A 15,636-nucleotide genomic window follows, 5' to 3' on the forward strand; every position below is an offset into this window, starting at 1 on the left:
CCTAAACGTATTTCTGAGCGACTAAAAAACTTACGAGCATCATCTAGATAATATAATCTTATAAACTTTAACTCATGCTGTCACAATATTAAAATACCTTACTCAGAAAATGAAAAAATAAATAGCTGCAGGGGCCCAATTCCCTTCTACTAGAATTGTCCCCAGTTGAGTACTTGGACGTTACAAACAAAAAAGCTTAATTACTCGAAACAAGTTATAATTAAAACATCTCAATTCAAGGCCTATTTTTACGGATTTTTTTATGACTTTCACAGGTTTTTGGGAGCATGTCATAATAATAATTGACGGGTTCAAACCAGGCGTAGCCCCGTTCTGACAACCCCCACCATTTGTGCCCGTTTGGATCCACCAGAGTCAGAAGTCCTTTTGGTGTGTTGTCTTCGAAGTTCGCCTGTAGAACGCAGCCATCAGGGTATGTGTAGACTCCGATGCCATCATAAGCAAAGTTGTTTAGTCTACCCTCGAATTTGGAGCCGTCAGCGTAGGTGATTGTAACGTCATTGGTGAGGTTGTCTGCCTCCCAGATGCCAAGGTATTTGTCACCTACAGCCGTGGTGTATTCACCGTAACCTAAATTCAGAACGTAACATTTAGCTGATGATTAGTTTATCGCAATGTACCTAAACTTACCTATAGTGATGGTAAATTGTATTAGAATCCCAGCACCTTTCGAGCGAAAGTCGAGATACAGCCCGAAGATATTGCATACTCATAATGGTAAGATGCCGACTCTAGTAGGTGATTTATTGGAATCTAACATTATGGAAATCCTGTGCTTCAATTCTACAAGATTGTAACATAATATTGTAATGTAACATCAATGCAGCTCGGTGCCCGAGTTCCATCCAATCCGCATTACCTGTCAAACAGCTATTAAAAACAAACGCTTCTAACTATTGTGCTTCTAAGATGTATCTAGAGATAGAAAGAGGGTTGATAGGTCAATTATTTCATTTGACTGAATTAAACAAAGAAACGATGCTACATTCAAACTTCAAAGTGTCAATTTAATAGAATAAAGGTTAATTTTAAAGGCAATTACTTTCTACTGAAGAAGACTACAGTGATATACGAATTCAGATAATAATGGTAATGATTATTGGAACTGGGGCGTGACTAAACGCAATATAGTCCGGATAGAGCACGCTCGATTAACTACCAGTTAGAAGACATCGTTACACTCTGATGGATCGAACTTACTTGCCGGATTTTCATTTAAATGTATTAATGTGCATAATTACCGCTAAACTATATAATTAGATACCTGGCAAGCGGCAAGTAGGCGCGAAGCGGCATTGCCTGATTTCTCAAGGGGTAAGTTATATAGATTTTATTCAGAATTGATAACTTACTAGGCGAGGGCTGCAACTCCGTTGGCTCCAAAATTCGTTTATCGAGTGGAAACCGTTCCCAATCGATAAAATCGAATTTTGGAGCGTTCCCAAGGAACCGTACATTTTTCGGGATCGATCATTTGGGAAAAGTATCCTATGGCCTTTCCCATGACTCAAAGTATCTCCGTAAGTACCAAATTTTAGTAAAATCAGTTCAGCGGTTTGGGCATGAAGAGGTAGGTAAGAGACAGACAGACACACTTTCTTATTTATGATAATATTTAGTATGGATGCTTATCTGGGTAGACCAGGGTAGACTGGGTACGATTGTGACATTTTTGGTTTGGAGGGCAATAATTTTGTTAATTTTACACCTAGCTAGGAAAATTTTATCACAAAACATAGTTTATTTATTTGTCTACATAAAAATACTAATATATTATGCTAAAATACGATGTATTAGTCATGGAATCAAATTTAAAAGAAAGAGGGAAATTGTCACAACCGACCACAATCCAAGGACGGTTGTGACGGTGGTTGGGGTCGGTAGTGACATCTACAAAAAAATGTTTTATATGATTTTTATTTCAATAAAAATGTACCATAAAACATCATAATCTTATTCTAAACAAATTCATCTAGCGTATCAAAACATAGTCTATTTCTAAACATATTTATCAACCAAAACAACGACATCCGGTTCATTTGATGAATTTCTCCGTTCTCTGTAAATAAGTCCTACGTTTGACTTCTTCGTAAGTATTGTCGTATTGACTGATAATATCCTGATTTTAGACATGTAAGAAAAATTATAGGATAAATGTATGTCACAACCGTACCCATAAGATTTGTCACAACCGTACCCAACACAGAAGTTTAATTATCAAACAAGCGCCACGAATCGGTTTTACGTAAAAAATAATCACTTGTAGTTAACTACTAATGATCAACTTATAACAAGAAAATAAACGACATAGGCCATTTGCATACAAAAAATAGTAAACATTGAAATAAATCAAGCAAGAAAACCTACTTTTGACTCTTAAAAAGCAATGATGGCCCCTGATAACATTATCGTTTTTCGCTGTATTGACGACTGTCACAACCGTTCTCTGGTACAACCGTACCCAGTCTACCCTATATAACATTATGTTAAAGACATGGACGTGGTGTCCTAACTATTAACATCCCAACTGTTATCAACTCCTGATAGTAGAATATATCAGCTGATAATATGCGAAGTTCAGAATAAGATGCGATTAGCGAATAATTCTGAACCGAGAACCACTGTAGTAGATAAGCCATGCCTTTTGTCAAAGTAAAAAAATCATTAATATATTATGCTCAACTGGATTCATACCGCAGTGTCACAGAAAACGGCATGTTTCGAGTGCATCAGCGCAGATTTAACTTATGTCTAGGAAGCATTTAATAAGCATGGACGTAGCCACACTGGGGCAAGCTGGGGCGCTTGCCCCACCCTGGCTCTGACCTATAAGGTGCCTAACAAAACAAGAAAAAAAAAATTCAACTAACTACATTCATAATATCCGTACAGCTCGACAAGGCTTTAAATGAACGTGGCGAAAAAAGGAACTAACGCTGCCATCATACAAAAACGTCATTTTTGACAGTTCTCCTTTACCAGCAGCGCTCCCGCCGCTTTGGTAGGTTGATTGCTACCCCACCCTGACCCCAAGCCTGGCTACGCTCATGTTAATAAGCCTTTAATACCATGCATTTTGACCGCTCCAGTCTTTTTGTTTTCTTCATAGAAGCCATTGTAAGTGTCTCCAGTATCATGTTGGAAGAAGCCCTCATCTTGCACAACAATCGGTTCTTTGCCACTCTTGGAAGTTTTGGCTGTTGTTGGTCTTGTGTTCATTTCTAAAAATTGCAATACTTTAACTTCTATTAATGGAACTAGAAATACCTACTGCACAATTTCTACCAGTGGCGGGGCAAGACTGAAATTTGATGTGGGCATGATAAATTTGCGAGGCCCTCTGATGGATGACACAAGAGGACGGATTTTGTTGAAGAAACATATTTTTTTAGTATTTAGGTTTAAGTAGGCCTCCATAGGTAGTGGCCCACGTAGTGCGGAGCGACCTCCTAACTCTCGTCTTACGGGGCTCCGGGAGATGATGGGAACCTCCGCGGCTTAGTCAGTCCCGGCGCCGAGAGGAACACTTCAGTTTGCCAAAGCATTCCCTAACATTGGTGGAAGTCCGGTCCCTTCTGAGGTAGACCGGCCGGTCGTGAAGGGAGTCCTGTGTTTGTTAGATCCAGGATATCCCTCTGTATACGGCCGAAGGCTAACCGCAGGTGGTTTTAGTGGGTAAGCCCGGTGCACTCGCCGGCAGTCCCGCATACCCCCGGAGTGCTTCAGCCACATCCCCAACCCGTGACACCTTATCCGGGATACAAAATTAAGGGTATCCCAGGTGCGCAAAAAAAAGGCGGTGGCCCACATCTCGCACGCCTTAGGCTCTAAACACACTAGGCTGAATTACGCCGGCGTAAATTCCGCCGCGTTTAAATTGCATACAAAATACGGGCCGAATACGAGGGGTGACACACTATTACGTCGCGTTTTGTATGCGTTTGACATTTGCGGCGGAAATTACGCCGGCGTAGTTTAGCCTAGTGTGTTTAGACTTAATTCTGTGTTGTGGCCTCGATAAAAGCTGACCTATATAATTACACCTAGATTAAATACCTGAACATAGTATTTCATAAGGAAATTTCCAAGTATAATAGAATATGACAGATCCGTGTCATATTATCCTTGACTCGCCCATGGACAGCTTGTTAATTCTTTTTAGCACGCAAATTGTAATGTCCCTGAATTTATGAAATATTGGCCTAAAAACAATGGCCTAGTGAGGGCCTAGTTTGTCGTCCAAAATTGCGTCATTTAATTTAAGCATGATGCCGTCATATTAAGCATTGTAAATAGAAATATGCTGTAATTAATTGTAAACCAAGTAAACTTCGCCAATTAATCTTAGAACGTGACTTGTAGCGCCATCTGTTACCCAACTTGAACATCTTTGCGGGAATTTCGGCTAGCTATATCCCGGACACCGAACACGTAGAAATATGGCTTTTGCTGTGTATCCCTTTTACTCGCGCACGAATAGTTATATGATAATCGTAACTATATAGTGCGAATGAATGATACAAATCGATTTTTTGCATATTCGGTGATGGGAAAAGGCAATAAGTGTTTTTATTATTATTAATGAAAGTTGCGATAGCATGCGACACTTTATACTTACCTGCTGTTTCCCCACATTTTAACACAAAAATGACCAGGTAAATATTAATAAGAGAAATAAAACAATTTTCAGTTTTATTAATAAATAAATATATTTAACTAACAATCATGTACTTTATCAAACATGACCCCTGGTAACACTGGAGTTGACCTAATATGTACAGCGTATACCCAGTGACTAACTGAATTATATATTGTCTATAGATCTTGTTTCCAAACATGAACTACGAACAGATACACAAATGCATACTCATAAAATATATACTAATATATAAAATCATTTAGGCTCGGTCTCAAGTAACTTTTGGCGCGAATTTCTTTCGACAGCCAACATTTTAATGCCATAGAAGGGGCAAAGCTAATACCCATGTTAACCAGAAACATAAGAAGAAAAAGAAACATTAGGGCCGTCATTTTAAAGTCTCTGTATTTTTAAAGAAATATCATGTATTCAATAATAGTCAATTCTCACATACATAAATAATTTGACTAAGATAAACAATAATTTAAAATTTTTAAACAACTTATATTGTACTTCAAATACACTGCTTTTGTAATCCTTTGATTTCCGCCCGAAAAACCGACACTCGAGGGAGCGCCGGGCAATGGCAGCGGCATGAGCAGTAGCAGCGCGAGTCACCTATTTACATATTCACGCTGCCCACTTCCCTCCCCACTTCCCTGTCCAACAGGGCTGAGTGTAAATGTCGTATTAGCCGTGTAACATTCATAATATCTACTAGACGTTCCGCGCGGCTTCGCCCGCGTAAAATTAGATATTTCACAGACAAATTAGTCCACAAAAGATAGCCTATGATCCTTGAGGTGGTCTACTTCTTATATGTGCCAAATAACAGAAAAATTGCTCCAGTAGTTCCTGAGATTAGCGCGTTTAAACAAACAAACAAACTCTTCCGCTTTATAATAAAAAAATATAGTATAATAAATTGTTAGTATAGATTTAAATGTAAAAATGTGTCCGTTTGTCTTGTTACCTCTTCAAACCGCTGAATGAATTTGTGGAATTTGATATGAAGATAGGTACTCTGAGTCCTTAGGAAAAATATAGGATTTATATCTCGAATAAATACCTAATTAATACCTAAACGTATTTCTGAGCGACTAAAAAACTTACGAGCATCATCTAGATAATATAATCTTATAAACTTTAACTCATGCTGTCACAATATTAAAATACCTTACTCAGAAAATGAAAAAATAAATAGCTGCAGGGGCCCAATTCCCTTCTACTAGAATTGTCCCCAGTTGAGTACTTGGACGTTACAAACAAAAAAGCTTAATTACTCGAAACAAGTTATAATTAAAACATCTCAATTCAAGGCCTATTTTTACGGATTTTTTTATGACTTTCACAGGTTTTTGGGAGCATGTCATAATAATAATTGACGGGTTCAAACCAGGCGTAGCCCCGTTCTGACAACCCCCACCATTTGTGCCCGTTTGGATCCACCAGAGTCAGAAGTCCTTTTGGTGTGTTGTCTTCGAAGTTCGCCTGTAGAACGCAGCCATCAGGGTATGTGTAGACTCCGATGCCATCATAAGCAAAGTTGTTTAGTCTACCCTCGAATTTGGAGCCGTCAGCGTAGGTGATTGTAACGTCATTGGTGAGGTTGTCTGCCTCCCAGATGCCAAGGTATTTGTCACCTACAGCCGTGGTGTATTCACCGTAACCTAAATTCAGAACGTAACATTTAGCTGATGATTAGTTTATCGCAATGTACCTAAACTTACCTATAGTGATGGTAAATTGTATTAGAATCCCAGCACCTTTCGAGCGAAAGTCGAGATACAGCCCGAAGATATTGCATACTCATAATGGTAAGATGCCGACTCTAGTAGGTGATTTATTGGAATCTAACATTATGGAAATCCTGTGCTTCAATTCTACAAGATTGTAACATAATATTGTAATGTAACATCAATGCAGCTCGGTGCCCGAGTTCCATCCAATCCGCATTACCTGTCAAACAGCTATTAAAAACAAACGCTTCTAACTATTGTGCTTCTAAGATGTATCTAGAGATAGAAAGAGGGTTGATAGGTCAATTATTTCATTTGACTGAATTAAACAAAGAAACGATGCTACATTCAAACTTCAAAGTGTCAATTTAATAGAATAAAGGTTAATTTTAAAGGCAATTACTTTCTACTGAAGAAGACTACAGTGATATACGAATTCAGATAATAATGGTAATGATTATTGGAACTGGGGCGTGACTAAACGCAATATAGTCCGGATAGAGCACGCTCGATTAACTACCAGTTAGAAGACATCGTTACACTCTGATGGATCGAACTTACTTGCCGGATTTTCATTTAAATGTATTAATGTGCATAATTACCGCTAAACTATATAATTAGATACCTGGCAAGCGGCAAGTAGGCGCGAAGCGGCATTGCCTGATTTCTCAAGGGGTAAGTTATATAGATTTTATTCAGAATTGATAACTTACTAGGCGAGGGCTGCAACTCCGTTGGCTCCAAAATTCGTTTATCGAGTGGAAACCGTTCCCAATCGATAAAATCGAATTTTGGAGCGTTCCCAAGGAACCGTACATTTTTCGGGATCGATCATTTGGGAAAAGTATCCTATGGCCTTTCCCATGACTCAAAGTATCTCCGTAAGTACCAAATTTTAGTAAAATCAGTTCAGCGGTTTGGGCATGAAGAGGTAGGTAAGAGACAGACAGACACACTTTCTTATTTATGATAATATTTAGTATGGATGCTTATCTGGGTAGACCAGGGTAGACTGGGTACGATTGTGACATTTTTGGTTTGGAGGGCAATAATTTTGTTAATTTTACACCTAGCTAGGAAAATTTTATCACAAAACATAGTTTATTTATTTGTCTACATAAAAATACTAATATATTATGCTAAAATACGATGTATTAGTCATGGAATCAAATTTAAAAGAAAGAGGGAAATTGTCACAACCGACCACAATCCAAGGACGGTTGTGACGGTGGTTGGGGTCGGTAGTGACATCTACAAAAAAATGTTTTATATGATTTTTATTTCAATAAAAATGTACCATAAAACATCATAATCTTATTCTAAACAAATTCATCTAGCGTATCAAAACATAGTCTATTTCTAAACATATTTATCAACCAAAACAACGACATCCGGTTCATTTGATGAATTTCTCCGTTCTCTGTAAATAAGTCCTACGTTTGACTTCTTCGTAAGTATTGTCGTATTGACTGATAATATCCTGATTTTAGACATGTAAGAAAAATTATAGGATAAATGTATGTCACAACCGTACCCATAAGATTTGTCACAACCGTACCCAACACAGAAGTTTAATTATCAAACAAGCGCCACGAATCGGTTTTACGTAAAAAATAATCACTTGTAGTTAACTACTAATGATCAACTTATAACAAGAAAATAAACGACATAGGCCATTTGCATACAAAAAATAGTAAACATTGAAATAAATCAAGCAAGAAAACCTACTTTTGACTCTTAAAAAGCAATGATGGCCCCTGATAACATTATCGTTTTTCGCTGTATTGACGACTGTCACAACCGTTCTCTGGTACAACCGTACCCAGTCTACCCTATATAACATTATGTTAAAGACATGGACGTGGTGTCCTAACTATTAACATCCCAACTGTTATCAACTCCTGATAGTAGAATATATCAGCTGATAATATGCGAAGTTCAGAATAAGATGCGATTAGCGAATAATTCTGAACCGAGAACCACTGTAGTAGATAAGCCATGCCTTTTGTCAAAGTAAAAAAATCATTAATATATTATGCTCAACTGGATTCATACCGCAGTGTCACAGAAAACGGCATGTTTCGAGTGCATCAGCGCAGATTTAACTTATGTCTAGGAAGCATTTAATAAGCATGGACGTAGCCACACTGGGGCAAGCTGGGGCGCTTGCCCCACCCTGGCTCTGACCTATAAGGTGCCTAACAAAACAAGAAAAAAAAAATTCAACTAACTACATTCATAATATCCGTACAGCTCGACAAGGCTTTAAATGAACGTGGCGAAAAAAGGAACTAACGCTGCCATCATACAAAAACGTCATTTTTGACAGTTCTCCTTTACCAGCAGCGCTCCCGCCGCTTTGGTAGGTTGATTGCTACCCCACCCTGACCCCAAGCCTGGCTACGCTCATGTTAATAAGCCTTTAATACCATGCATTTTGACCGCTCCAGTCTTTTTGTTTTCTTCATAGAAGCCATTGTAAGTGTCTCCAGTATCATGTTGGAAGAAGCCCTCATCTTGCACAACAATCGGTTCTTTGCCACTCTTGGAAGTTTTGGCTGTTGTTGGTCTTGTGTTCATTTCTAAAAATTGCAATACTTTAACTTCTATTAATGGAACTAGAAATACCTACTGCACAATTTCTACCAGTGGCGGGGCAAGACTGAAATTTGATGTGGGCATGATAAATTTGCGAGGCCCTCTGATGGATGACACAAGAGGACGGATTTTGTTGAAGAAACATATTTTTTTAGTATTTAGGTTTAAGTAGGCCTCCATAGGTAGTGGCCCACGTAGTGCGGAGCGACCTCCTAACTCTCGTCTTACGGGGCTCCGGGAGATGATGGGAACCTCCGCGGCTTAGTCAGTCCCGGCGCCGAGAGGAACACTTCAGTTTGCCAAAGCATTCCCTAACATTGGTGGAAGTCCGGTCCCTTCTGAGGTAGACCGGCCGGTCGTGAAGGGAGTCCTGTGTTTGTTAGATCCAGGATATCCCTCTGTATACGGCCGAAGGCTAACCGCAGGTGGTTTTAGTGGGTAAGCCCGGTGCACTCGCCGGCAGTCCCGCATACCCCCGGAGTGCTTCAGCCACATCCCCAACCCGTGACACCTTATCCGGGATACAAAATTAAGGGTATCCCAGGTGCGCAAAAAAAAGGTGGTGGCCCACATCTCGCACGCCTTAGGCTCTAAACACACTAGGCTGAATTACGCCGGCGTAAATTCCGCCGCGTTTAAATTGCATACAAAATACGGGCCGAATACGAGGGGTGACACACTATTACGTCGCGTTTTGTATGCGTTTGACATTTGCGGCGGAAATTACGCCGGCGTAGTTTAGCCTAGTGTGTTTAGACTTAATTCTGTGTTGTGGCCTCGATAAAAGCTGACCTATATAATTACACCTAGATTAAATACCTGAACATAGTATTTCATAAGGAAATTTCCAAGTATAATAGAATATGACAGATCCGTGTCATATTATCCTTGACTCGCCCATGGACAGCTTGTTAATTCTTTTTAGCACGCAAATTGTAATGTCCCTGAATTTATGAAATATTGGCCTAAAAACAATGGCCTAGTGAGGGCCTAGTTTGTCGTCCAAAATTGCGTCATTTAATTTAAGCATGATGCCGTCATATTAAGCATTGTAAATAGAAATATGCTGTAATTAATTGTAAACCAAGTAAACTTCGCCAATTAATCTTAGAACGTGACTTGTAGCGCCATCTGTTACCCAACTTGAACATCTTTGCGGGAATTTCGGCTAGCTATATCCCGGACACCGAACACGTAGAAATATGGCTTTTGCTGTGTATCCCTTTTACTCGCGCACGAATAGTTATATGATAATCGTAACTATATAGTGCGAATGAATGATACAAATCGATTTTTTGCATATTCGGTGATGGGAAAAGGCAATAAGTGTTTTTATTATTATTAATGAAAGTTGCGATAGCATGCGACACTTTATACTTACCTGCTGTTTCCCCACATTTTAACACAAAAATGACCAGGTAAATATTAATAAGAGAAATAAAACAATTTTCAGTTTTATTAATAAATAAATATATTTAACTAACAATCATGTACTTTATCAAACATGACCCCTGGTAACACTGGAGTTGACCTAATATGTACAGCGTATACCCAGTGACTAACTGAATTATATATTGTCTATAGATCTTGTTTCCAAACATGAACTACGAACAGATACACAAATGCATACTCATAAAATATATACTAATATATAAAATCATTTAGGCTCGGTCTCAAGTAACTTTTGGCGCGAATTTCTTTCGACAGCCAACATTTTAATGCCATAGAAGGGGCAAAGCTAATACCCATGTTAACCAGAAACATAAGAAGAAAAAGAAACATTAGGGCCGTCATTTTAAAGTCTCTGTATTTTTAAAGAAATATCATGTATTCAATAATAGTCAATTCTCACATACATAAATAATTTGACTAAGATAAACAATAATTTAAAATTTTTAAACAACTTATATTGTACTTCAAATACACTGCTTTTGTAATCCTTTGATTTCCGCCCGAAAAACCGACACTCGAGGGAGCGCCGGGCAATGGCAGCGGCATGAGCAGTAGCAGCGCGAGTCACCTATTTACATATTCACGCTGCCCACTTCCCTCCCCACTTCCCTGTCCAACAGGGCTGAGTGTAAATGTCGTATTAGCCGTGTAACATTCATAATATCTACTAGACGTTCCGCGCGGCTTCGCCCGCGTAAAATTAGATATTTCACAGACAAATTAGTCCACAAAAGATAGCCTATGATCCTTGAGGTGGTCTACTTCTTATATGTGCCAAATAACAGAAAAATTGCTCCAGTAGTTCCTGAGATTAGCGCGTTTAAACAAACAAACAAACTCTTCCGCTTTATAATAAAAAAATATAGTATAATAAATTGTTAGTATAGATTTAAATGTAAAAATGTGTCCGTTTGTCTTGTTACCTCTTCAAACCGCTGAATGAATTTGTGGAATTTGATATGAAGATAGGTACTCTGAGTCCTTAGGAAAAATATAGGATTTATATCTCGAATAAATACCTAATTAATACCTAAACGTATTTCTGAGCGACTAAAAAACTTACGAGCATCATCTAGATAATATAATCTTATAAACTTTAACTCATGCTGTCACAATATTAAAATACCTTACTCAGAAAATGAAAAAATAAATAGCTGCAGGGGCCCAATTCCCTTCTACTAGAATTGTCCCCAGTTGAGTACTTGGACGTTACAAACAAAAAAGCTTAATTACTCGAAACAAGTTATAATTAAAACATCTCAATTCAAGGCCTATTTTTACGGATTTTTTTATGACTTTCACAGGTTTTTGGGAGCATGTCATAATAATAATTGACGGGTTCAAACCAGGCGTAGCCCCGTTCTGACAACCCCCACCATTTGTGCCCGTTTGGATCCACCAGAGTCAGAAGTCCTTTTGGTGTGTTGTCTTCGAAGTTCGCCTGTAGAACGCAGCCATCAGGGTATGTGTAGACTCCGATGCCATCATAAGCAAAGTTGTTTAGTCTACCCTCGAATTTGGAGCCGTCAGCGTAGGTGATTGTAACGTCATTGGTGAGGTTGTCTGCCTCCCAGATGCCAAGGTATTTGTCACCTACAGCCGTGGTGTATTCACCGTAACCTAAATTCAGAACGTAACATTTAGCTGATGATTAGTTTATCGCAATGTACCTAAACTTACCTATAGTGATGGTAAATTGTATTAGAATCCCAGCACCTTTCGAGCGAAAGTCGAGATACAGCCCGAAGATATTGCATACTCATAATGGTAAGATGCCGACTCTAGTAGGTGATTTATTGGAATCTAACATTATGGAAATCCTGTGCTTCAATTCTACAAGATTGTAACATAATATTGTAATGTAACATCAATGCAGCTCGGTGCCCGAGTTCCATCCAATCCGCATTACCTGTCAAACAGCTATTAAAAACAAACGCTTCTAACTATTGTGCTTCTAAGATGTATCTAGAGATAGAAAGAGGGTTGATAGGTCAATTATTTCATTTGACTGAATTAAACAAAGAAACGATGCTACATTCAAACTTCAAAGTGTCAATTTAATAGAATAAAGGTTAATTTTAAAGGCAATTACTTTCTACTGAAGAAGACTACAGTGATATACGAATTCAGATAATAATGGTAATGATTATTGGAACTGGGGCGTGACTAAACGCAATATAGTCCGGATAGAGCACGCTCGATTAACTACCAGTTAGAAGACATCGTTACACTCTGATGGATCGAACTTACTTGCCGGATTTTCATTTAAATGTATTAATGTGCATAATTACCGCTAAACTATATAATTAGATACCTGGCAAGCGGCAAGTAGGCGCGAAGCGGCATTGCCTGATTTCTCAAGGGGTAAGTTATATAGATTTTATTCAGAATTGATAACTTACTAGGCGAGGGCTGCAACTCCGTTGGCTCCAAAATTCGTTTATCGAGTGGAAACCGTTCCCAATCGATAAAATCGAATTTTGGAGCGTTCCCAAGGAACCGTACATTTTTCGGGATCGATCATTTGGGAAAAGTATCCTATGGCCTTTCCCATGACTCAAAGTATCTCCGTAAGTACCAAATTTTAGTAAAATCAGTTCAGCGGTTTGGGCATGAAGAGGTAGGTAAGAGACAGACAGACACACTTTCTTATTTATGATAATATTTAGTATAGATGCTTATCTGGGTAGACCAGGGTAGACTGGGTACGATTGTGACATTTTTGGTTTGGAGGGCAATAATTTTGTTAATTTTACACCTAGCTAGGAAAATTTTATCACAAAACATAGTTTATTTATTTGTCTACATAAAAATACTAATATATTATGCTAAAATACGATGTATTAGTCATGGAATCAAATTTAAAAGAAAGAGGGAAATTGTCACAACCGACCACAATCCAAGGACGGTTGTGACGGTGGTTGGGGTCGGTAGTGACATCTACAAAAAAATGTTTTATATGATTTTTATTTCAATAAAAATGTACCATAAAACATCATAATCTTATTCTAAACAAATTCATCTAGCGTATCAAAACATAGTCTATTTCTAAACATATTTATCAACCAAAACAACGACATCCGGTTCATTTGATGAATTTCTCCGTTCTCTGTAAATAAGTCCTACGTTTGACTTCTTCGTAAGTATTGTCGTATTGACTGATAATATCCTGATTTTAGACATGTAAGAAAAATTATAGGATAAATGTATGTCACAACCGTACCCATAAGATTTGTCACAACCGTACCCAACACAGAAGTTTAATTATCAAACAAGCGCCACGAATCGGTTTTACGTAAAAAATAATCACTTGTAGTTAACTACTAATGATCAACTTATAACAAGAAAATAAACGACATAGGCCATTTGCATACAAAAAATAGTAAACATTGAAATAAATCAAGCAAGAAAACCTACTTTTGACTCTTAAAAAGCAATGATGGCCCCTGATAACATTATCGTTTTTCGCTGTATTGACGACTGTCACAACCGTTCTCTGGTACAACCGTACCCAGTCTACCCTATATAACATTATGTTAAAGACATGGACGTGGTGTCCTAACTATTAACATCCCAACTGTTATCAACTCCTGATAGTAGAATATATCAGCTGATAATATGCGAAGTTCAGAATAAGATGCGATTAGCGAATAATTCTGAACCGAGAACCACTGTAGTAGATAAGCCATGCCTTTTGTCAAAGTAAAAAAATCATTAATATATTCTGCTCAACTGGATTCATACCGCAGTGTCACAGAAAACGGCATGTTTCGAGTGCATCAGCGCAGATTTAACTTATGTCTAGGAAGCATTTAATAAGCATGGACGTAGCCACACTGGGGCAAGCTGGGGCGCTTGCCCCACCCTGGCTCTGACCTATAAGGTGCCTAACAAAACAAGAAAAAAAAAATTCAACTAACTACATTCATAATATCCGTACAGCTCGACAAGGCTTTAAATGAACGTGGCGAAAAAAGGAACTAACGCTGCCATCATACAAAAACGTCATTTTTGACAGTTCTCCTTTACCAGCAGCGCTCCCGCCGCTTTGGTAGGTTGATTGCTACCCCACCCTGACCCCAAGCCTGGCTACGCTCATGTTAATAAGCCTTTAATACCATGCATTTTGACCGCTCCAGTCTTTTTGTTTTCTTCATAGAAGCCATTGTAAGTGTCTCCAGTATCATGTTGGAAGAAGCCCTCATCTTGCACAACAATCGGTTCTTTGCCACTCTTGGAAGTTTTGGCTGTTGTTGGTCTTGTGTTCATTTCTAAAAATTGCAATACTTTAACTTCTATTAATGGAACTAGAAATACCTACTGCACAATTTCTACCAGTGGCGGGGCAAGACTGAAATTTGATGTGGGCATGATAAATTTGCGAGGCCCTCTGATGGATGACACAAGAGGACGGATTTTGTTGAAGAAACATATTTTTTTAGTATTTAGGTTTAAGTAGGCCTCCATAGGTAGTGGCCCACGTAGTGCGGAGCGACCTCCTAACTCTCGTCTTACGGGGCTCCGGGAGATGATGGGAACCTCCGCGGCTTAGTCAGTCCCGGCGCCGAGAGGAACACTTCAGTTTGCCAAAGCATTCCCTAACATTGGTGGAAGTCCGGTCCCTTCTGAGGTAGACCGGCCGGTCGTGAAGGGAGTCCTGTGTTTGTTAGATCCAGGATATCCCTCTGTATACGGCCGAAGGCTAACCGCAGGTGGTTTTAGTGGGTAAGCCCGGTGCACTCGCCGGCAGTCCCGCATACCCCCGGAGTGCTTCAGCCACATCCCCAACCCGTGACACCTTATCCGGGATACAAAATTAAGGGTATCCCAGGTGCGCAAAAAAAAGGTGGTGGCCCACATCTCGCACGCCTTAGGCTCTAAACACACTAGGCTGAATTACGCCGGCGTAAATTCCGCCGCGTTTAAATTGCATACAAAATACGGGCCGAATACGAGGGGTGACACACTATTACGTCGCGTTTTGTATGCGTTTGACATTTGCGGCGGAAATTACGCCGGCGTAGTTTAGCCTAGTGTGTTTAGACTTAATTCTGTGTTGTGGCCTCGATAAAAGCTGACCTATATAATTACACCTAGATTAAATACCTGAACATAGTATTTCATAAGGAAATTTCCAAGTATAATAGAATATGACAGATCCGTGTCATATTATCCTTGACTCGCCCA

General features: G+C 39.0%; 1 protein-coding gene across 1 annotated transcript; it reads right to left on the reverse strand.

Moving 5' to 3' along the window:
- Positions 1-209: 209 nt before the first annotated feature.
- On the reverse strand, positions 210-3,240 carry LOC121735679 (MORN repeat-containing protein 4-like). The gene is made up of 2 exons (XM_042126580.1): positions 3,090-3,240; positions 210-591 (listed from the first exon to the last, which is right to left on the reverse strand). The coding sequence occupies exons 1-2, from the start codon at positions 3,238-3,240 to the stop codon at positions 236-238; spliced, it is 507 nt and encodes a 168-aa protein (XP_041982514.1). The 3' UTR covers positions 210-235.
- Between the last annotated feature and the right edge of the window lie 12,396 nt (positions 3,241-15,636).

Source organism: Aricia agestis, chromosome 17 (assembly GCF_905147365.1).
Source record: "Aricia agestis chromosome 17, ilAriAges1.1, whole genome shotgun sequence".
In the NCBI taxonomy this organism is placed as follows: Eukaryota; Metazoa; Arthropoda; class Insecta; order Lepidoptera; family Lycaenidae; genus Aricia; species Aricia agestis.